Below are 23,800 nucleotides of genomic sequence, written 5' to 3'. Positions count from 1 at the left end.
ATTAGTAAGGTAACAGTGTTATGTTAACAATGAGAAGATGTCTGCATACTCCAAGCAGGAGGTTGAATTCCATTGTACTTGTTGGTTTTTGCCTCTATTTTCCTTCTTCCAAAAGCTGCATGCCAAAACCACAACACCTTCTTCAGGACACATCGTAGGCTAGATTCTGCCTATTATTTTAATCACTCAAAGGCATGAGTTGACGTTTTCAAATCTTGGTTCCATTTGAATTAATACATAACTCATCTAAAAATTACGTGGGTGAGTTAATCCTCCTTAACCACCAAAATGATGATACAGTGAGTAATAAATTCACCTATACTGAGAAAATAGTATAGGAGAGTCCTGAACTAAAGTTATCCATTAAGAAAGAAAGAAAAACAAAGTTCCCTACAATGTTCGCAATCTCTTTTAGGCCACAAATGAGCTATTAAGCAAAACCCAGCAACGAAAGAGAAAACCTTTTTTAAGTGGGTGTTAGCAGATGTTAGCCAAGCAAATACTCTAAAATAATAAAATTAAATTAAGGGGTGCTTCACTAATGTTTTCACCAGACAACTAATACGGACACTAGATGGTTCCTGGCTAACAGCAAAGGCAGCAGGACTTTAGATGTATTTGTTAAAATGTTGGTGCAGTGAGAAGAGCCAGAAGCTAAATACGAGTTAGGCCAAAATACTGGTTAAACTACCATTTACAGATAATGATTAGGAACCGGACAACAGGCTAAGCTCTCACGAGTCATCTTTCATGTCATCCTTCCAACACTCACAACAACCTCCTGAGCATGGTATTATCATTATCCTTTCCATCTTACAGATGAGGAAACTGAACTTTCAAACAGTTAACACTAAACTCACTGTTCTACAGCTATCACTTGGCAGTTTAGGAACCCAAATTCAAAGTCCACGCGTTTATCCAGAACATTGCACTTCTGGTGCCTCACCATGGTTGATTTTTTTTTTTTTTTTCCCTAGGAAATAATTAAGTGCAGATGAAATGAATGCTTGAGCCATTAGACCCCAAATAATCATTTGTTTGTGGAAACATCTGTCTCACTTGGCAAATATCTGAGGTTTAGATATAATTTCATACTTTTGTCTAGAGAATTAGAACTTACAGAATTATGAAACTTTGATGATCAAAAAGGACCACCTAGTGAGAGCTTCTGCTTTCTATAATAGACAGAACTCCCCCTGGTAACCCCAAGGGAGCATGAGAATATTCCATTTCTCATGATCATAACTTGGTCTTCCAGTCCAGGAGACCATGCACCCTTACTTCACCTCTTGAAAAGACTTTTTTTTGCCATGCTTGAGAAGAATGGAAGCATTATGATCTTTTTTATATGAAAGGGAAATATTAAACAATTGGAAAGTTGAGTTTCTTAGGACTGAACACTTTTGGATGACAAACTGTCATAAATGCTCATTTGCTGAATGTGTGAACCCCTCAATAAAGGTTGGGATAGAAACAAATCCTAATTAAAAGGCAACTATAGGATGGGTTAAATAAATTCATAAATGAACTACATTAAGTGATAGTTGCCTCCCTATAGATTTTTCAACGTCCCTTTTAACATATGGCACCAGAACTAGATATAAGGCTTTGGAAGCATTCGGGGAGTGAGAGTAGAACAGATCTAAGTCCGCTCTTATTCTTCAGATTACTATAAGCTTCTATTATTGACTTCTAAAGTTGATTAACTTTAGGATGAAATTGAATTACCGTATTTACAGTAATTGAAGATGCCGTTAATACATCAAGTCTTTCAATGTGTGGTGTCTTTAAGCCACTCTTCTTCCACTCTATTCTAATGTAATTTTTCACATTAGATTAACTTGTCATTTTAACCTCTGAGATCTTTTTGAAATCTATGACCAACTAATTCCTTACAAATTCCTACAGTTTTTTTTTTTTACCATCTCCAATTCTCACTGAAGCTATTAAAACAAGTAGGAAAGAGGACCGACTCAAATTCAGAGCCATTTGTTTCCAAGTAAACGTGGCAGTGATGCAAGAGGATGTGCCAGCTTTCTGTCCAGACTCCTGTCACATGTACTTAGCCAACTCTTTCCTCCAGGTTGATCATAAAAAGTATTAAATTCAAAGTTCACATTATCATTTAACCTACATTCAGGTTGATGAACTGTTATCCAGACAAGTCAAGATGGTACTAGAGGAAACATTTTCAGCTAGTATTGTATCTTACCTCTATTCTAATTGTGATTCGTATGAAGAAGATTGTTTTATATTCTCTACCTGATTCAGTAATTTTTCATAAATCCTTACAATGTCTAACCTTCTGTTTCTCTTACTTTTCACATTAACCCAGATGTCTTCCAGCTTGCTCCTCACCTCTCTGATAATTTTCCATACAGGTGTGTACCCTAAGTGCATCTCCTGCTAACATACTTTTTGTTACCATAATCAGACGCTGGGTTTATAGACTTCTGTTTTCCTACATATTGACTCTGCTTCTTCTCTTCTGTTATTGCTCAGTATTTGATGGGAGGCTTTCTTTCTTTCATGGACTCTGTTTTTCAGTCACTTTTGATGACATTGGCAAGTCTGTAGGCCAGTCGTTAGAGTCTGGGCCAAAGTTTCTCCAAGTAATAGCACACAGACCACTTGCATGAGAGACGCTGTTTCAGAAGATCTGCGACTGGGCCCAGGAGACTGTATTTTTAACATGCAATATGTGTGATTTTCCTAAACATTGGAGTTTGAGTATCCCAAACAATAAAGAGTAGTTCTTCCCAGTTCTGGAGACATACATTTTGTTCTTCATTACAGAGTCTTCATTTAAGTACTTTAAGCCAATCTAGAGAACAAAAGCATCCTTCTTTTTGGTAACACCTGAGAGAGTAGAAGTGGGAGGTATTTTATACCTAACACCACTAAAGCATTGTACAAGTCAGATGTTCAGGGAAACTAAATAATTTGCTCAAGGTGACCTAGATCATGATTAGCACAGAACACAAATCAAAGTCGGCCTGACTCCAGTGCGTGAGATGATTGTAACATAACCAGCTAACCCACTTAACTGCTTCCTCGTAGCCAACAATGGACAGCAGATAAGGATTGAAATTGTCGGAAGGGAAGGATAAACTGCCTGTACAAGAAGGAAAAATGGAGATTCAGGGCAGAAAAACGGCGAAAGGACAGCAAGCCCACCCCTCCCAGCACACTCTTAGATGGAAATGGAAGTCTGAGTATGTGCTGGAGACAGTTACCAAAGACGAGCAGGGAGAGACATTAGGCCTTAAGAGGAACAAGTTCAAGTCAATGGCACTAAAGGGAGAGCAGGGTCAGCCTGTCCCCAAACCCTTAAGCATGGTGAGCCAAATCCAAGATGGTGACAATCAGATATTAGTCTTTAAGTTAGTTAGTCAGTAAAAACAATAAAGGTCCTCTTAAGGAACATGATTTGTGTGTATGACATCTGTTAGTTAAGTCTTCATATTTAGTGAACTGGAGAAAGAATAAATTGGTTTATTGGAAACATTTAAGGGAACTGATGATTTTAATCTTTTAAGTGGTTGATTTAAATAAAAGAATATGTAAAGAAGCAGGTTAAAAGAATTTAATGTCCAATTTAAATTTTTTCATTTACTTACTATTCGCTCTTTCATTTGTTAACTATTTACTGACTGCCTAAGGTTAAACTCTCCTAGGTTAAATTACTCGGTAAATGTGGAGTGAATATATGAAAGAAAGAAAAAAGAAAGGAAGGAAGGAAGGAAGGAAGGAAGGAAGGAAGGAAGGAAGGAAGGAAGGAAGGAAAGAAGGAAGGAAGGAAAGAAGGAAGGAAGGGAGGAGGGAAGCAGGGAGGGAGGGAGGGAGGCAAGAGGGAGGGAGGGAGGGAGGAAGGAAAGAAGAAAGAAAGAAAAAGGAAGAAAGAAAAGAAGGGAAGGAAGAAGAAACAATGGTTTAACATGCAATCATGGGAATCAGAGAAAATGAACAATGCATACATGGAGATCTTGAATAGCTCTCTGCCAATATCCTTGGCTGTATTAGGAAAGTCCAAGCCTGCATTTCTTAGCCCTGTCTGATGACTCTCCAGAGGTCTGAAGTCTTACTTTCAAGGTCAGGTAGTCTTTCAAGTTTACTGTGAAGCAGTAACATTCATGAGGTGTTCCATGGCCCCCAGACATTTTATTAAAGCACATGAGAGAACATCTTAAGTCAAGGATAGCTTCTACTCACGAAATTCCTCTTATAGGCAGGCAAGAAAATGAAAACTAATGCTAAGGAGCAACGTTGCAATTTTTGTCTTTTCAGCGAAAGTTATCTGTGGAAAGTTAATCAGTTAACAAGATTCAAATAATTTAAAACACAAGGCAATGTGTTTATTTATTTATGAGCTTTAACACATCCTATTTGACAACTTGAAAACTAAAGATCTTAATATGATCAATTATAATTGCAATAATGTTAAAAAAAACACACAAAAAAGCTATCTAGGTTTTTTTCATATACGCTAAAACATTTATTATTTTCCACCGTAATTCAATAAAAATGAGCCCACTATGTTTACAAAAGGACCCTAGAGATATTCTTTAGTTAAGATGTGGGAATGACATTACCATGTACATGCAGCTGAAAACGCTGTTGTGCTTCTCCAGCCGCGTTGGTAGCCACACATGTGTATCTGCCAGCATCTCCCATCAGGGCTTTGGTAATTTGTAGAACTCGACCCGAAGACTGAATCTAATCGGGAGCAGAAAGCATGGCAGCATTTGGTACTTTACACTTGGACTTAAAAACATTTGCTAAGATAGAGGAACTCATTTAAATGTATAATATCTAATAATATTTTTATGCCAATATCTAAATTATGTCTTGATAGATTAAGAGCCAGATCACTCCATCATGCAGTAGAAAAATGGACTGATTGAAAAGCTTTTGTTACTCATTGGAGAAAATAACCGAAGGCCAGCCTGCTGGTAGAGTCATAAAACTCCACTGAATGAAAGACTTTAGCACTGAACTATGAGGTATGTGCTGAAAATGTAAGCTATTTGAAAAACCATGGTCACATTTATATAACACTTCATAAATAGCTTTAAAACAACAATCTTTTTTGATTAAATGGTCATGGGGGCCAGAAAAACAATAAAAAATTATAAAATATGAGTCATGGAAATGCAGATAAATTTCTTCCTGTGTTGCCTTACTTCCCTCTTAAACCCACTGCAACTGGCTACCACCATTTTGGAACTAGAAATTCAGCGATTATTTTTTTACAACTGACTATTCGGAGGCTACCAGTAACTTCCAATCACAATATCCAGCAGCCCATGTAGTAATCGCAGACTCTCTCATCATCTATAGCATTTGGCGTTGTTGACTACCTACCGAATTTCTCGCCAAAATAAGACCTAATTGGAAAATAAGCCCTACCATGATTTTTCAGGATGACATCCCCTGAGCATACGTCCTAATGCATCTTTTGGAGCAAAAATTAATATAAGACCCGGTCTTATTTTCGGGGAAACACGGTACCTATTCCTTGAATTGCTCTATTCTCTCGGTGTTGCAGACATAGCATTTTCCCTCAGTTCTCATTCTCTGAATTTCTTAGATTACTTTACAGAGTCTGCTTCCTCCTCCTGTCCCATAAAGAGGAAACTTCACTTTCTGATAGTTTTCAGCCAAACGCTTGGCTTCAGTGAAGAATCCTGCACAGACTCCTAAATTTATAGCGTTGGCCTCAACTTCTCTCCTGAGCTTAGTACTTGTGGCTCCAGCTCTCTGCCGGACAGGTTAGCACATGAAATTTAACATATCCAAAACAACGCTTTAATTGTTTCCTTGTATCTCTAAACCGACTTCTCACTGCATGTTTCCAATCTTGTTTAATGGCATCCAATATTCTCCCAGTCATCTGGGTTTCAGAGCCCACTATAACTTTCCTATTAATTCTACCACTCCATGTTTCTCAGATCCCCTATTTTCCATTCTCATAACCACTATGGGATTATAATAGCTTAATTTATATTCCAGTGTCTCCAACCTCCCAAACTGTTGATCTATCTTGCATACCATTGCCAGAATAATTTGTCTACAATGCAAAGTTGATCCTTTTACCAGTCCTCCGTCAAAGCTCATTCATGGCTCCCCACTTTGCCCAGAATGAAACCTTAACTCAGCATAGCCTTCCAGGCTTACCACAGTCCAACCCCAAATGATCTTCTCTCATATACTCCCATGTAAACTCCCACTATTCTCCAGCCATACTGTACTAAACATGCTAAGCAAACACATTCATACATTTATAATCTATAATCACTTCTAGACTTTTGCCCATGGCCTTTCAATGCCATAATTTCTTAAGACTCTGAACTCAGTCAGTTCTCTCTCCTTTCTTGTTACTCTTTAGTCTCCACTTGGATTAATTCAACCGCGACCATGGTTTCAAATATCATCTATGTGTCAGTATCTCCAGCTAGAGCTTTCCTTTGAGCTCCAGGACCATATAGTCAATGGTCTACCTGACATCTTCACTAGTTTATTTCAAAGTCAATTCAACCCCCAAAAGTCTAAAACTCAAATCAGTTTTTTTCCCTTCACACTTGCCCTCCTACAGAGTCTCCTACCTCACGGAATGGAATGACAATCTGTGCATTTGTGTGAGTTAGGTTCCTATGAGTTTCCTTCGCGTTTTCTTTGATTTCTTCTCTCACTTTCTCTCTCACCTTTCACAAGCAATTTATCACTGGGTCCTAATGATTTAATCGATAAATAACTCACAAATCTATCCATGTATCCTCATCTCCACGGTCAGCATGAAAAGTCTAAATTTCTCTCTTCTCTCTCTTCTCTCTCTCCTAGACAAATAAGCCCTAATTGATTTCCACATACCTATCTTTGATCTTTCAATTCATTCTCCAAAAGGCGCCTGGGTAACTCTTAAAATGCAAACCTGATCATGTCTCTTCCCTCTTAAAACCCTTCGATGATCTCCCATTGCTTTGGAGTAAAAATAAAATCACTGGTATTAAATGCCCCCTACCTGCTCTGTAGTCTCCCCTAATACTCTCGTCCTTGCAATCTGATCCTCACTCCACTGGCCTGCTTTCAGGTCCTCAAGAGGTGTCAGCTTCTCCTTTACTTTAAGTTTGTCCATGCACATCTTCTCTGAAATACCCTACTCAGTTCCTTTCCTTTAATTCACCTACTTACTCCTATACATTCTTCAGATCTCTGCTCAAAGGCTTTCTCCATAAATTACTCTCACGCTTAAAGGCTTTCCCCGTTATGTGTTCTTACACCTCTCCATATTTTCTCTTAGAATTACTCATTACAGTTTGCAATTATACTCTTGTATGATTATAAATACCCATCTTCCAGGTAAACAGTTGTTTACTTGCACTATGTTTGAAGGCTACATACTGAATTTTTTCACTAGCCAAAGTACAAGATTAAGTCCATTGGATTTGGAATAGGAATAGGAACAATAAATGAGCAGATATCTACCATGTGTACTGGGAAAAAAATTCAGTACAGCCCTCATTATTGAAAACTTAACTACAAGCAAAGTTCAACACACATTCATCAATTAACTTGATCCTAGCAGTAATATCTATTAATTTGGACTTTTAAATGCATCAGATATCCAGGTTTGAAATCAATCAATCAATCAGTCTATCTATCTATCTATCTATCTATCTATCTATCTATCTATCTATCTATCTATCTAACAAATATGTACTGAAGTAGTTATATGCCAGGGACTATATTCATTGTGAAGGATACAGGAATGAATTTATTCATAGAGATTGAGTCTCTGCCCTCTTGAAGCTTATAAATTATTTAAAATATGTTTTTCAAGACTATTTCAGTTAGGTTTATGTTGATATGACTTTAATCTTAATCTATGGTAAACATATGGAGGATACTCTGACTTAATATTGATGAACACTGTTCATCATAGTTAAGCATAAATCAAAATAATAAAAATACCAACCAATATGTTAAAATTGATATCATTGTTAAGGTTATGATTCTTTAATTAATTACACTCTCCAAGTCAAAATACTAAGTTAAGTTCTAAAAAACTCTAAAGAACACACATCTTATGTTAATAAATTTTCTGCAAAATCTGTCCAACAGGAAAAATCTACCGTTAAGAAAGAATGTGATAGCTCCAGGAGGATCTATGTAGCTTTCTCATTTGGGACTCAGTGACATTTATACTTACTTTGAGGTTTCCTTGGGCAGTGTTCACAGGTTGGCCATCTTTTAACCACGTAATGGATGGATTTGGAATGCCATTAGCTATGCACTGCAAGGTGACAGGTTTGTGTTTCACTACGGCTCTTTCAGAAAGGCCTGAAGATTTGATTGTTGGAGGAACTAGATTTGAAAGAAGAAAAGAGGAAGGGAGGGAGGGAGGGAGGGAGGGAGGGAATGAAAACCATAATCAGTGGGCTAAACACTTGAAAATCTATATGCGAAAACCTGAAACCAAAACTTTAAAAGAGGAAAACCCTCTTTAAAAAAAAAAAAAAAAAAAATTTCATCCCAAGCATTTAACGTATATTTTAAGCGATTACTTATTGCTTAACTGTGGATCTCTAATTCTCCAAAGACTAAATAAAATGTATTTATAGCAACTACAATCTACATGCATGTTTGGCTTACACCTTTTGGTGTGTTTTCCCAATCTATTATGTCCCTCCCTTTCTCAAGAACTACCTCATTAAATCAGGGTGAGTTTCCAGTATCATATTCATACTGTATGACTCTGCCCCAAACGAGGCTGAATGAACCTAGGACGGTAACTTGATTTAGGCTGGACCTGCCAGATTCTCTCTCCCTCAGGAATTGGAAATGAGACTGAGAAACAGGAAAGTTATATTCCATCACGGGATTGGAAAAGCAGGAACAATGCGGTCTGCACTGACGGAGGGGAAAACAAAGTTGATGTTCATAGAAACCTCTGCTGTCACTTCCAAGTGGCTCTCCAGTCTCTCATTCCAGTCCCTCCCTTCCCAAGTTCTGCTGGCCAGTGAGACACACAATACCCTGGCAGAAAGTTGCTTCTATCATTAAATTAATGGTTTTAACACTATTGTGCCAGTTTTATGAATGCACTTACGTGCCCTGGATTCTGTACAACATCCTCAGCCTCCATTTCTGGAAATGATTTTATTCACACTCCCTCTTATTTTGGCTAAACCCTTCAATGCTGACCTAACCCCTTTATTCGGAATTTGCTGCCTGCCTCCTTTATCTTATTTGGTCTCATTTCTCAGACCCTGGCTTTCTATGCAGCATGGACTTCTTAACATTTAAGTTACGTCTATATTCACTCACATGGTAAGTCTCTGTTAGCAAAGTGACTTAAAATCTACCATTATTTAACTCAAATTCACATTCTTTACATTACTTTCCACAGCTCAAAATGTATCTAGAGCTACAATCTGAATTAGATAACGAAACAATGCACAAATTAATTTGAAATGTAATGCTCTTGTCCCTTCTTTAGCATACCATGAACAGTCACTTCAAATTCCTTCTTGTGGTCTCCAGCAGTGTTTGTTGCTACACACCGATAAAGGCCTGTATCTGACACTTGAGCCCGGGCAATAACCAATTTGCGTCCATTTAGTAAAATCTTGAATCCATCCCTTTCATCAATTAGCTGGCCATCCTTCAGCCACCTACAGAAACAAGGAAAAAGAAGTCTATATATATACATATATCTATCTATCTATCTATCTATCTATCTATCTATCTATCTATCTATCTATCTATCTATATATATATATACATTTTAAATAACTGACTAAATTCCTTGAATATAGTATATGGAAGTGTGATCAAACAATATGGTGTACGCTGAGGCTGAGTGCCATCAAGGAGATGTTAATTGCGTATTCTGACCTTGATGGAATTGTGTGAGCTGAGTTTGTACCCAGGAACACTACAGTGAACTCTGAATATTATAAGGGCTTATTTAGAACATTTGAATGATGTGCATAGAAAATGGCCTGAGACATAGGCAAACAGTTTTATCCTCCATAATGACAACGCTCCATGTCACACATTGTTTCTGATATGGCAATTTCTGTCAAATAAAAACATGACGGTGAGTCCTCATCCACCTTATTCACCAGATCTGGCACCGTGTGACTTCTGGCTCTTCCCCAAAGTCAAAATGACCATGAGAGGTAAATGATTTGAATCAATCAGGACATCGAGGCAGACACGACAGTGCAACCAAAGACACTTACAAAAGAGGACTTCCAGAACTGCTTCAGAAAGTGGCAAGAACGATGGGATAAGTGTATTTAAAGTGAGGGGGAAATTTTTTAGGGGGATTAATGTGTCTTTTACTGTAATATTTTTTTATTTATTTAAACAGTCACTGTATTTTTTATCACATCTTGTGTGTGTGTGTGAGTGTGTGTGTGTGTGTGTGTGTGTGTTATAGCTCTTGGAGGAACTAGATTTATTTATATATTAGATTTTTATATACATATGTAAATTCTCGGTTGTGTTTTTGCCTAATTTCCTATTTACTCATTTTATAAAATAAATAGTAAATGAGGAAAAGAATAAAGGAAACTGGGCATAACACAGAAGTTTGCATATTGTTGGAACCTAGTAACTAAGTGTTGAGTTCTTCATTCTTCTACCAATGTTGGGCTACAAGACGAGGCAAATGCCCCTAAATATTATTTATATCAAATGATTAAATAATGTTAACTAGAAAAATGAACACAATCTTAGCATTATTTTTCATTTCTTATGAGTTAATCACTTTCCATATAGTTTTATAATCATAGTGAACACATTTTATTCCCTTAGTTGACTACACCTTTGCATATCCTGTAGTTCTTTTGGAAATGCAAGGTAAGTATTCAAGAAATGCTTTGTGATTGAAGGAATGAGAATAAAGGATTGGTAAACATATATGTATGTTAACTCTATTTCTCTAACATGTCTGGTACATTTCTTTTTATTTAGTCATTCATTAAACATTGCAGTGTCTCGGGAAGATCTAACAGATACTGCCCAATAGTCTGTCTCTATGAACTGAAAATGTAATTTCTAAGAGCATAAATGGAATTCCGCTAATTGAGCAAATTTAAGGGCCCTGTGAGTATGAAGTGAAAGCCGCCTTGTATATAGAGTATGTCTTTTAAAAGAGGACTATAAGGAATGTAACTTTCTACGACCACTTTTCAATGACACAGAACCTCTTTCAACACAGCTCTAAAACACTCAAACAAAGAAGTGGGCGGTACTTAGAAGACATACCAAAACCCTTACATGATAGTTGGTGGTGGCGAGCCTGTCACTTGACAATCTAGCTCCAGTAAGTTATTAACCATCACTATGAAGTAAGATCTTTCATCTCCTCCCTCTATAGCCGGCGGCACTGGAAAACAACAGAGATGTCGCTTTTAATGAAATATATACAAGAAAAAAAATGCGCCATCACTTTAAACAATACTAAGTTGCAGTTTAGAACGTTGGCAAGTGTCACAGTAATTTGGTACATGAAGGGGATTTGAAATGTGAAATACATATTACAATACACACTTGCCAGGATCGATGAATGTACTTTTTACATATTGTGGATTTTTCTCAATTAATCTAGCACTATGCTGCAGCTGGTACCATCTAAATGGAAAGTTGATCCATATTTTATATGGCATATTTTCATAAGAATAAGAGAAAGGGACTTCCAAAATGGGGTCTCTCTTCAAAAGCCTTCAATTAATAAAGAAGTAGAGACTGGTGAGGTTGCAAGATGACCTCCGAAGACCCAGAGACTAGTTTCCTGTTGTGTGGCACAGTGCTCATGACAGAAGCCCATGTTATCACTCATTGTACTCAGACGTTGTCATCTGAAGTAAAATGCACCTATGTCCTTACAAAGTATACCTATCAAGATCAGTGGACGATGTACAAGGGTTTTTAGATCTTGGTACTCGCGATAGCGAAATCTGCCACTCAGGAATGTGCAGCCCGGAGCAGAACAGATAACTAAACCTTCTCTAAGATTATTTGATTATTTCATGGCCCCCAAAGAGCACTTAAGAAACTAGTCAGGTTTGGCTGTGAAACTGAGAATCCAGGTAACGACATCCTTATTTACCTAAGACATCAACTTCGTATTTGATTTCCTTCTCTCCTGCCACACTGGTAGCCACACATACATACTGTCCCCGATCCGCTTCGAGGGCACTCAGAATTTCTAGTTTCTTCCCACCAGCTTCTATGCGAACATTGTCACTGGCTTTCACAGGTACCCCGTCTTTTAACCAGGTGAGAGCTGGAGGAGGGTTGCCGGCAGCTTTACACTCCAGTGTCAGAGAATGAGCAACAACCACTTGCTTACTCAGAGGTGCAGCCAGATCACCTTCAATCACTGGAGGAACTAGGGAGAAAAAAAGTAATATTTCAGGTGCTTCTTTGAATCCTAATGAAATAAAGGTTGTTTGTGTGTGTGTGTGTTTTTCTCACATAGTTTGACCAGAAACTACCTACAGGTCCATCTTCCTATAGGCTGTTGAGGAAAGAGGATTCGCCTTCATGGTTCACCCAATCTGCAACTATTCTTAATATTGTGGGATACTCTACACTGTGGTTTACAAGAGGCAAACAGTTACATTATAATTACGTTACCTCCTCCATAAAAACCAAATGGTATGGTTGCCCCAAGTGCCATGTGTAAATGGTTGGCCAAATGAATGGACCACTGCTTGCTAACCGTTGCTTTTAAAAATATCTTTCCAAATCATGGGACACATTTTTCCAATTCCACCCCATACGTGTTGAAAATGACCAAACCCACCAAGACTTTATTAGTGAAGAAACTGGAAGTTGGCAAATTAGAAAGCCTGGAAAGAAAGGTATATAATCCAAGCACATATTTTTTTCCTTACCATAGACATCCACATGGAGTGATTTTTCAGCAGTTCCAGCAACATTGGTTGCGTGGCACGTATATGTTGCTGAATCAGAGACCTGTGCTCGAGGAATATGGAGAAATTGTCCCTTATCAATATAAAGTGCTTGAGAACTGGATATGATTGGCTGGCCGTCCTTATACCAAGTAATGGTGGGCATTGGAAGTCCCCGTGTTTCACACTCCAGTTTAATTATGCTGTTGATCAATGCTGATATTTCTGTGGTGACATTCCCTCCTTTAATACTTGGTGGAACTACAAACAATTTCAGAACAGAAACAAGTCTTCTAAGCTTTAGTATCTGCATCAAAAACTTCAATGTTATAGATGTTTAAGTAATGCATTTAATGTAAATACAAATTAAAGATAATTAGGAAGTCTATGACTTATCTACTGATAATTAATGGCCTGCTTTGTCAATCTTCATCACCCTCTTGGGTTTCAGATTTCAGTAAAAGCAGAGTCACAGCTATTGTTGCAGGGATTCATTTAGATCTAATAGATTATATTATAGTACTGAGAACATTATGTTTAACATACAAAGCAGAACAAACTAAAACCCCACTTAAAGTAAATATAATACCTCTGAAATTAGACGAAGGGAGGAAAAATGTCAGATGTGGTACAACCTCATGCCCTCTCCCCCCAAAACACTAAAGGTCTAAGTGCTTGCAGAACCAGCTACTGGTCATAGCGGTGCAGTCTTTAACTTTTGCTTCTTACATTGTTTTTTTGTTTTTTGTTTTATTTTTGGAACTGCCAAGACTTCATCCACTCAACTTTACTCATCTAATTGGGTGCATATGTATCTTCCATAATTCTGCAACCACAATGCCTGGCCTCTCACACCACATGATGACTCTGCTGCTGGCACAACTCAAGTGGCTCAGAACTGTTACATATTCTGAACAATGGACATTCCAGGATTGCACTATAATTGCAACAATTTAAAAGACATCAAATGGCATGCACTTGAACTTAGTGCCTTGACATTATTTTATTGCACTTTTATTTTAGAAGAGGATATTTTTGTGGAATGTTTTTCTTATGGTTGGAATAGGGTTATGGGTTTGGGGAAGATCACAGAGGTAAACTGCCATTCTCATCACATCACGGCAGGGGTACATACTATCAATATGATTATCGCTGATGATGTAACCTTGACAATCTGGTTGAGGTAGCTTTTGCCAGGTTTCTCCACTATAGAGTTGCTCTCTTTTCTCCCTTTCTTCTGAAAGAAACCACTCTTACGTATGGGGTAGGAAGTTATGTGCTACATCCGTGAGAGGGAGATCATTTATTTGGAATTATTCTATATGGAAGATTTGTCTCTCCTCTCCTCTCCAATTTATTTATTTTTCAATCATTTATTTATATCAATATGGACTCGTGGAACTTTATTTTATATTTTGGGTTCTACTCTAACACTACATTATTTATTTTGTTCTTCAAATTGTTCCAGTTTTGGCCATTGGAAGCTATTTCGGCTGGCTCCTAGGACCCTATGGCAGAGCCATGTTCTTTTACTGTTTAGCACTTCTTTACTTTCTGGCCCTACTCCATGCTCCAGGCTCATCTTGTATATTTTCTGCCCCAGCCCTAGAATGAACCATTTCTCCAAGAAGCCCTGGTTCCTTTTAGTGGAGAATGATGTTAGACAACATTAAGTAGAATCACAATGAGCATGACTGACCTATTGAGTGTCATTCCTTTCTATTGTGTAATTCTTTATGCCTGCAACACAATATTCTTGTGTCTTCCTTATGGTTCTGTGCCAAAAAAGTAAAATGACTTTGCCAGTCACCTTCCTCAGGGGATATTGAGAATTTTAGTGAAATGAGGGCTACATATCTCTGGTGGGGACTTAGTGGGGAAAAAATAGCAGCACAATGTAAGACATTTAAAATACTACAACGTGATCAGGATAAATACCAAGATGGACTGAAAATAGAGCAACTGAATTGGGATACCATCAGCTACATTCTGTGTCATGCATCTCTACTCTTTTAAGAGGATTATTTTCTTTCTTTTCTTTTCTTTTTTTTTTTTGCACCTTAAAGGATATAGACGTTTGATTTATGCATAGACTAAGCAATTAGGAAATTTTTGACCTGTTAGGTGAGATGCTATGAAAACCACTAGACCACTTGAAGAAATCCATACGTAATGGTAAAATGCATTAAAATTGGATGTAACATTCTAGCTTAAAACACATGAAGACAGGCTCTTCCTTCTAAAGCAAGTAGCACTCCAAATTATTCAGTATGAATAAAAGAGCAGTTAACATCAGAGTAAACCCGGCTTTTCCATTTATATTGAGAATTGATAATAATAAAAAACATAAGAAAGTCACACTTACTGTACACCGTCAGTTTTATATCCTTGACTTGTTTGCCAGCTGCATTAGACACAGTGCACTGGTAACGCCCCTTGTCACTTCTTCGTGCGTTTTTTAAATGTAAAACTTGTCCTCTGTCTAGAAGTTCAATATTGGGATCTCCCAAAAATAAAGGCCTAGAAAATACAAAATTTTATTCCATGGGTCTATCACAAAATCATTAAGTCATCTGAGATTAAAAACATGAATCAAAGTTGAATTTTTTAGTATAAATCTAAAAAATATATATAATGATGTGATTAGTACTCCTATTCAGAACAATGGAATTAGTAAACAACTTTACTAATGAAAGTTAGATAATTATCACTTTGAAATGAAACATTTCTTCATTTCAAACTTAAATTGTTGAAGAATATTAATAGAAACCCGGTAGTGTCATTATTTGCTTCATTCATTCATCCCTTATTCTTTTTCTTCTTCTGGACTGTTTGTTTGTTTGTTTTTGGTTTGCATAGCCATTATTTCTACCATCACTTAGAAAAGAAAAACTAAGAGTATAGGAGCTTCACTAGGACAACCAATATTATTTTTAAACCAATATCATTATGATACCTGGAAAAATATTCACAAGAGAATAAATGATTATTACTTACTAAAGGCATTGCACATGCTAACTTTTCCAAAAAGTAGACATTGTAATAAATATAACTGCTTTTATAACCATGAATACTGAAAGATGTTTATGCCTAAAGATATTTATGCTCACACATAGTGATCAAAGAAGTCTTTTTCTACTATCCAGTTATTTAATAACTACTATTAATGTATAATACTCTCTTTATATAATAGGCAGCAGCTTTATTTAATGCTTGAAACACCATCGTTTTTGAAGTCTATGATCTCCCAACAGTCGTACCTTTAAAATTCATTGATTTTCTTTTAGGAAGACCCATAGCTAGTTTTTAAAAAGTTGCAGTGACTTGGCAACATGATAAATAATTAGATGCACAGCTATATTAATAAACCAGAAGTCAAATTACAAGATTAAACAGAAACATTTAATTTTCTATAGTAGCATCTTTTACTATTTCTTGATACCACATTTTACATAATGTTCTCAAAAGCTTAGAGAATAAAGTACCTTAGTTAAATGCATTTTAAGTGTTTAAAGGAAGTGAATAATTGGTAATGTTATTTAAACTTAAGTAACTTTAAAATTTTTATTGATTGCTAATTAAGCAAGTAACATAAAAATTTAAACAAAAAAGCGTTATAATAAGAAAAGTTCTCCTTGGCTTATTATCCCCAATGTGAGTCTTTTCTCTAGACTTCTCACCATTATAGTGTGATTGGTTTACTTCCACATGTTTTTCTAAACACTTTCCCCCATAAACGTACTTCCAAAGGAATCGAAAGTTTTTATACATAAGTGATGCTACGTCATTGCTCTACTTTTCTTTTTACTCAACAATAGCTATGGAGATACTTTTGGTACATATAGTTTGATCTTACTCTTTTTAATTGCTGCACAGTGTTTCATAATACCACCTTGCCATAAGTTACCTACCTGTTCTCTTTAGTCACTTTTACCTTTCTGCCTTCACAAAGTTGTAGGGAATATGACCATCCAAGCTTTGCTTTGGACACCCTTGACTACTTCCTGCTCCCAGATCTTGAAAGTGTAATTGCTACATTACAGCATATGAGCATTCAAATTTTAATAGACATCAACAAACTGCTTTTCAGAGAACTAATGTACATTCTCCCATCAGAGTACTATATCCTGATTTCCCACACTAGCCAACACTTTATAATTTCAACCCCTTTTTATTTCTGCCAATCTGACCTGTGAAAAACAAAAGTGTATTATTTTTGTTTACATTCTGCAAATTACTGAGGGTGACCACTTTTTAATACAAGTATTGCTTAACTATGTATTTTTAATTGCCTATTCATACCCTCCATACATTTTCTATGTTGTAGTTTGTCTTTCTTACTGATTTGTTAAAAGTTTGCATAGAATCCTTTATTTCATAGACTGCACATCTTTTTTTTTTTGCTACTTAGGTCTTGCACTACTGCTCTCAGAAACTATAATACATGAACTGTGACCATGCTGTGAGAAATAAGCTCTCACGAGCAATATCAGTATGGGCAACCCTCAGCAGTCCTTGAACTTAAAGTCTGGGAAACATCTAATTGCTCTTCTGTGTTGGTTCCTTTTTGTCCATATGTAGAACTAAGCTTAAGTATTCATCTTGTTGTCATAAACATATTTTCTTTTTTAATCATTCAAACAATTCTATATGAAGGCAAAGTTATCTGTCTTTGGACCTTGCATTTTTCATTCTTAGCCTGGGGACAGATTATTTAGTGTCTAACACATTTGAGCTTCTCTGTGTTTCTAAAATACATTCTCAGCGATTATAAAGAGCTTTGTAATTCATAAGGATGAAAGGTATTACAAGACTTTGAGACCATTTTTTGAGCAATATTGGTTTTCCTTCACATTCATTGACTAATACTCTGGTGAAATAATTAAGAGGGAGAAAATCCACATGCATTTACACATCTATTTCCTATTTATTGGACCCTTGCAACAAATACAGAAAAGATACTCACTTGCCATCTTTGAACCAGCCAATCACTGGGAAGGGAGTACCTTTGACCTGGCATTCAAGGGTGGTGTCGTGGTTGAGGACAACTGAGATTTCATTTGGGGAGTTGGCACCTATTATGGTAGGTGGGACTGGAAAAAAGACATTTTATCATGAGAATCTATGACTTAGCAAAAAGAGTAGGGGGAAGGAGAGTAGATAATCAGTGATTTCTATAGCAGTTCAACAAGTTTTATTGTTAAAAATATCACAAAATAATCAATTTTCATATCACATCTATGGAACCAAATGTTAAATTTAAACATAGGAACACACTCATGAAAGACTGGATAGCAGGACAATTATCTGAAAGAATTATAGTAAGTACAGAACTCATTTTGCTCATTTTGAGGAGGATTAAACCTATGTATGAAAGGAGTTTAGAATATTAGTGAGCAGTGACGCTCATATAATACAATTTATTACTGCTATACATTTTAGATAATGAATGACATAATTGATGTCAATCGTATAATGTTCAAATTCTACATATTACACCATAGCACTGTTTGAAACATATTACTCCTGTCTCTTTTAAAGGGCTCATGTGTTAAAATTGGATATGATCTATAATGTTGACTATGTTAATTTTTATTTTTGGAGTTATCAAGCATACCGAAGAACCTGTATGCCTTCCTGACCTTGTAATACTCTCCTTCACATCATGTTAAGGGGCTTGGTCTTCGTCTTCAGAACAATGACCAACCACTACAGGGTTTCAGTAGGGGAGGGGTGTGATCAGATCAGCTAAGGCCACACTAGCTGTTAAATGAAGAGTGGATTCCAGTGGCAAAGAGTCGATGAAGGGGAGCAGTTAGGAGGCTATTACATTAATTCATTTAGAAATAATATCACAGTGGAAATGGAAAGGATAAAAAATGTAAAATGGAATTAGGAAGTCGACATAAGAAGATGTAGATTTAAGGGGTCAGGGACAGGGAGGTAGGAAGAATGAGTGCTAGGTCCTGGCAGAAGCAAGTGGCTGGATGGAGGTGCCGTCTCTATGACAGGCATCACTGAGGTGACCAGGATAGACATTCCTTGAGACCTTTCTGTTTGCTACACCACTAAGATATTCAAGTCCAGGGTCTGTGGAGAAGATTAGCTATAAATCACTAGAATTCAGAGAAGAAGTCTGAGCTGGAGATAAAAATTTAGGAGTCATCAGCACACAGAAAGAATTCCAAATAAATGCGTGTCAAGAGAAATAATGCCAATGAGATTAATGATAGTTTTTATATTAACTTAGTTTTTATAGCCTATACTTAAAGATAATAATGGTAATTTTGGTAGAAGACATGCAAAGTACTGCAGGGTTTGAGAAGACAAATGGGAGGGACTATTTTTATGGTATAGTAGCTCATGCATGGTAATTTTAATGCAGCATCATTCCTAGACCTCACTGCCACCCCTACGCCCATTTTGATGCGCAAAATACTGAAAAGAGAGGAAGTCATTTTATTACAATGTAAACTTATATTGGCAAACATAATCTCACACATTCTAAAGTTTTAAATTTATGATTACCATTAAAAAATTAAAAATGTTTCATACCCCAATTTATTACAGCTACTACCCACTCCCAGAATTCTCCCCCCCCCTTAATTAGAATCAGGGCTGAGGTATTTAGTTACAATAATTAATTAGAATGCAGGGGAAGGTGGATTTTCTACCTTCCCTGGTTCAAGTACAATCTGGCAGCTTCAGGAGATGTTGTTAGCATGAGTGAATTTTACTCTGTATCATCGTCTATAGTTACTACCCAGAAAATTTCCTGCCAGCCTAAATGGAGAAGTTGACGAAAATAGTAATTTACTATTTTAAGTATAAAATAGACCAAATAACCATAGACTTCACTGCATAATAAACAATAAATCCCTTTACACTTTCGATATCATATGGTTCCTTTTAACCATTATTAAAAACAAAAAGAATGATAGAGTGATACGAATGATATTTCTCCTATCAACTTTTTATCTCTTTACTCTCCGTCAGCTCTGTCCTATGTAAGGAATGCATCTGAATGGTAGTTTTTTACAAGAATGTTTTCCTCACCTAGCACATCGATGTTAAAATACTTCTGCGAGGTGCCTGCCACATTCATTGCTTTGCAGGAATATCTTCCCGCATCCTCTGGAGTGACTCTGAAGAGCTTTAATATCTTCCCATTGTTCACAATCTGAACAGTGCTGCTTTCGGTCACCTTTAAAGGCCAAAACGATCAGTGTTATTTCCAGTCCTAATAAAAATGCATAATTAAAATCGAAGTAAAATTTCGATACTATTATTAAGAAGTCACAACTGAATGATTCGTTTGAGAGGCAGAGGTGAAGAATGATGTAGATTTGGGTGTTTCCACTTACCTGGACATCATCTTGGTACCACATAATGATGGGAGATGGAGTACCTTCAACTTCACACAAGAGATTGGTCAGCTGATTGACCAGCACAGACACGTTTGTTACTTGGTCTTTATCTTTAATTACTGGAGGGACTGCAAAAAGAGAGGAACCAGGGCTAGATAATTTTATTGTAACTATTATTTAAACAAATTCTGAGACATGTGATAGCTAGAAAGGCTGGTCATATTTAAGCATGTACCATAATATAAAGTGAAAAGTCTTCACCAATATGTTTATAAGTAACCCTTATTGAATGTTTCCTTTAATTATTATTTCAGAGTTTGGAATTAAGGATAAACTTTAGGATAAATTTAAATGAGAACCTATGTATTCCACATACCACTTAAAATACAAACTCCTGGGGTCTTAATAAGTCACATGGGGCTCATTACTTTCCTGATGGGAATGAATATTGCCCAGTGTCTATGAAAGTCAATATCCATCCAATTTTAAAAAGCACATACCCTTTCACGAAATGACAAATGTATAAGATTTTCACTGAAGTGCTAGTTATAATAGCAAAGAATTGGTAACAACCTAAATGCTTACCATTAATAGAGAAAGGTCAAGAAAATCGGTACGATGCTATGTAGGTATACATGAGAGCTACAAATATTGAACAATCCCCAAGATATAATTTTTTTTTTAGTGTAACAGACAAGGTGCAGAGTAATGGATATAATGTTCTACTATATGTGTACCTTTTTATACATAAAAGAGGATAAATTACATATTCATATTTCCTTGCATATGCATAAATACCTCTGGGAAGATACACATACACACACACACATACACATACACACACACAGAGGCATGCACTCACTCACATACATACAAAGCTAATACTTTCTTTCCCCCTAGGAAGGATAAGTACAGATAGCTCAGTTCAGGGTCATGAGACTTTTGACTATGTATCTTTTTCTACCATTTGAATTTTCAATGTTATAAAGTCGCAATAAAGATTTACATAAAATTTTAAATCAAATCAATCAGTAAATAAATGTGATCAGATGACCTGTTTTCTGTTTGATAACATTTCTATTCATTTTAATATTAAATAATACTACATTGAGAGAATAACATATATAATTTGAAAATGTCACATATTCAATTATGTGATTTTAGCATTTTTATCTATATTTACCATGGACTTTGAGGTTATATTTTTTTTCGGTGGTCCCAGCTTCATTGATTGCCACACAGATGTACTCCCCATTGTCATATGGTGTAACAGAAGCAATAACCAACAAAGTGCCATCTTCCAAGATAGAAACACCGGGCTCTCGGCCTGTCAGCTCTCTACCATTCCGCAACCATTTGATGGTCGGTTTGGGGGTACCTAAACAAGAAATTAAAGTCTTGTGATATTTACAACAAAATTAGAAACCACTTTTAAATATGTAAGTATATTAAGGAGAAATAAATTTTTTTCTTATGTCTGTAATTTGTACCCTAACGTACACTGCTCCTTTTTAAGGTATGTCTCCTAGCATGGAATTTTAAAGCGATTATGGCATTTAACGCCTCTAATTCCTGATTAGTTTTAAGAGACCTGTGGCCTCTAGTGTAGAGTTCGATCAGAGTTGTTTTATCAAGATATTCAGATGATAGTAAGCAAAGCAAAGCATTTTCTTGAGTGAGTTCATGGAAAATGACTATTTAATCACAAGGACGAGATACAGGGAGAGTTTTTTGGCTGAAAATAAAGGAAGAGCAGAAATATGATACTATCATAGGAACACAGCATGACGATTCCCAACCAAATAGAATGCATAAATGCTGTAAAGAAACTGAGCTTTATAATTCACATTTCAAATAGGCCTGATATAGTTGAGATGAAGAACGTTTACTACCCACAGGTCTCCTGGAGATCTCATGCTGTTAAACATAAGACAATAGAATAATTTTTGACTTTTTATGCTGAAAAGAGATTTGAGAAAGCAGTGAGCAGAATTAATTTCTTGCATTTATTTATGACCAACAGAGTAAATAAAAGTGATCACTTGTGAGTACAAGTGATAAAACCATCCTAAAGTACATAATAAGCCAATGGACATATTGAAAATAGACAGACATTAACTTTGTACTGAGAATGTTTATTTAGCAAACAATGTGTCAGGCACCATTACAGGTACTTTAAAATTTACTTCATCCTGTAAAGATATAAAGAAAGTACATTAAATAAAATTAATTATTGCAAAAAACATTGTTAATCATTTTATATTAAAGGAAAATAAAAAATATTAAAGAATGGTTATCCAATCAAAGACAAGTACAAAAAATGGCAGGAAAATACAGAATGTGTCATTAAGGCTAAACTCAAATTGAGTTAAGGACTTATAAAAGGGACTATGAACAATATATCTATGAGAAAAATAAATTTAAAAATTTGGCCTATTTCATTGTGTTGATGGTAAAACATGGACTGGTGAGAAAGAGAAGGTAAAACTGATGGACCGCAGTTGTCTATATTGTCAAGGAAAAAAGAGGTGTGACAGCCCACTGATTCTTTTATGGATTTCAGACTCCTCAATTTATATTTGTTAAGTTAATAAATGAAAAAAAACCAAATGAGCAAGCAAACAAATAAGTTGCATTATCTTTAATTTATCAATGGCAGAATAGCTATTGACAAGATGAAATTCACAAAAGGAAGTCAAAACAGCTTGAAAAAGGGAAGTCCAAGCCAGCTTAGAAGTTAGGGATCCAAGTAGGGAGCAAGGAACAATACCGACCCCTGGCAGGGGGCTAGCCATAGGGAGCGCCCACATATTTCCATGAACTTAAACCCTTCTAAAGCTTTCCTCTCCACGCTGTGCCTCCCTCCCTCCCTGGCTCTGGGAATAGTTACTGATACTTCTTTTGATATCTGAAAAGTTTGTTATAGTTATCTTTTAAGCTAGTAGAAAACAATCACTGGTGAGAATTTTCAACAGTAGTTGAGAGATGCGAAATCTTACTCTTGAAACAGAGGCAGCTATGAGGACCTTCACTGGGGCTGTGTCCAAGAACAACTGCTAAGAGGCACACGTGGGGGCGCTAATGCAACCAGCCATATGGGCCCTCCTCGCGGTTAGGGAAGAATACTGCTTGGTTTTTCCAGAACTGCTACAAACCCATTTGAGTCATTGCAGATAAATGCACATGTGACCGAGAGGATGTTCTTAACTACCTCCTGAGCATCCAGTGTAAGGGTAATAGCGACAGTGCCTCTCACATTCCCCTGAGGAGAGATAATAACAATCTTTGTCCAGGAAACATGGCGGATAGAAAACCCAGAAACTCAGGGAGCAAGGGGACTTGAATAAGCCTCTGAGAGCCAAGTTACAACCTGGCTCTAGAATTCCCAGCACAGGGTAAATCTAAGAAAAGAGGTTTTCAGAAGAGAAGTATCCAGAACAAATAGGGGGACAGAACTCATTTATACTTCTCACTGAGCAAGATAAAAGTGGAATATCTTGAATA

General features: G+C 36.4%; 1 protein-coding gene across 7 annotated transcripts in view; it reads right to left on the bottom strand.

Moving 5' to 3' along the window:
* The window catches only part of HMCN1 (hemicentin 1), a 667,703-nt gene that overhangs the window by 145,878 nt on the left and 498,025 nt on the right, over window positions 1–23,800 (bottom strand). For all 7 annotated transcript variants that reach the window (XM_074322404.1, XM_074322402.1, XM_074322401.1 and 4 more), the window contains 11 exons: window positions 21,480–21,674; window positions 20,294–20,424; window positions 19,986–20,133; window positions 17,896–18,022; window positions 15,295–15,449; window positions 12,912–13,190; window positions 12,122–12,403; window positions 11,290–11,398; window positions 9,505–9,674; window positions 8,210–8,364; window positions 4,593–4,716 (listed from right to left, as the gene is read on the bottom strand). In XM_074322404.1, coding sequence (XP_074178505.1) covers window positions 4,593–4,716; window positions 8,210–8,364; window positions 9,505–9,674; window positions 11,290–11,398; window positions 12,122–12,403; window positions 12,912–13,190; window positions 15,295–15,449; window positions 17,896–18,022; window positions 19,986–20,133; window positions 20,294–20,424; window positions 21,480–21,674 — 1,875 coding nt within the window. The remainder of the gene's footprint in view (window positions 1–4,592; window positions 4,717–8,209; window positions 8,365–9,504; window positions 9,675–11,289; window positions 11,399–12,121; window positions 12,404–12,911; window positions 13,191–15,294; window positions 15,450–17,895; window positions 18,023–19,985; window positions 20,134–20,293; window positions 20,425–21,479; window positions 21,675–23,800) is intronic.

This window comes from Rhinolophus sinicus, linkage group LG17 (genome assembly GCF_036562045.2).
Source record: "Rhinolophus sinicus isolate RSC01 linkage group LG17, ASM3656204v1, whole genome shotgun sequence".
Lineage (NCBI taxonomy): Eukaryota > Metazoa > Chordata > Mammalia > Chiroptera > Rhinolophidae > Rhinolophus > Rhinolophus sinicus.
This window is presented reverse-complemented; position numbering and strand designations above follow the sequence as displayed.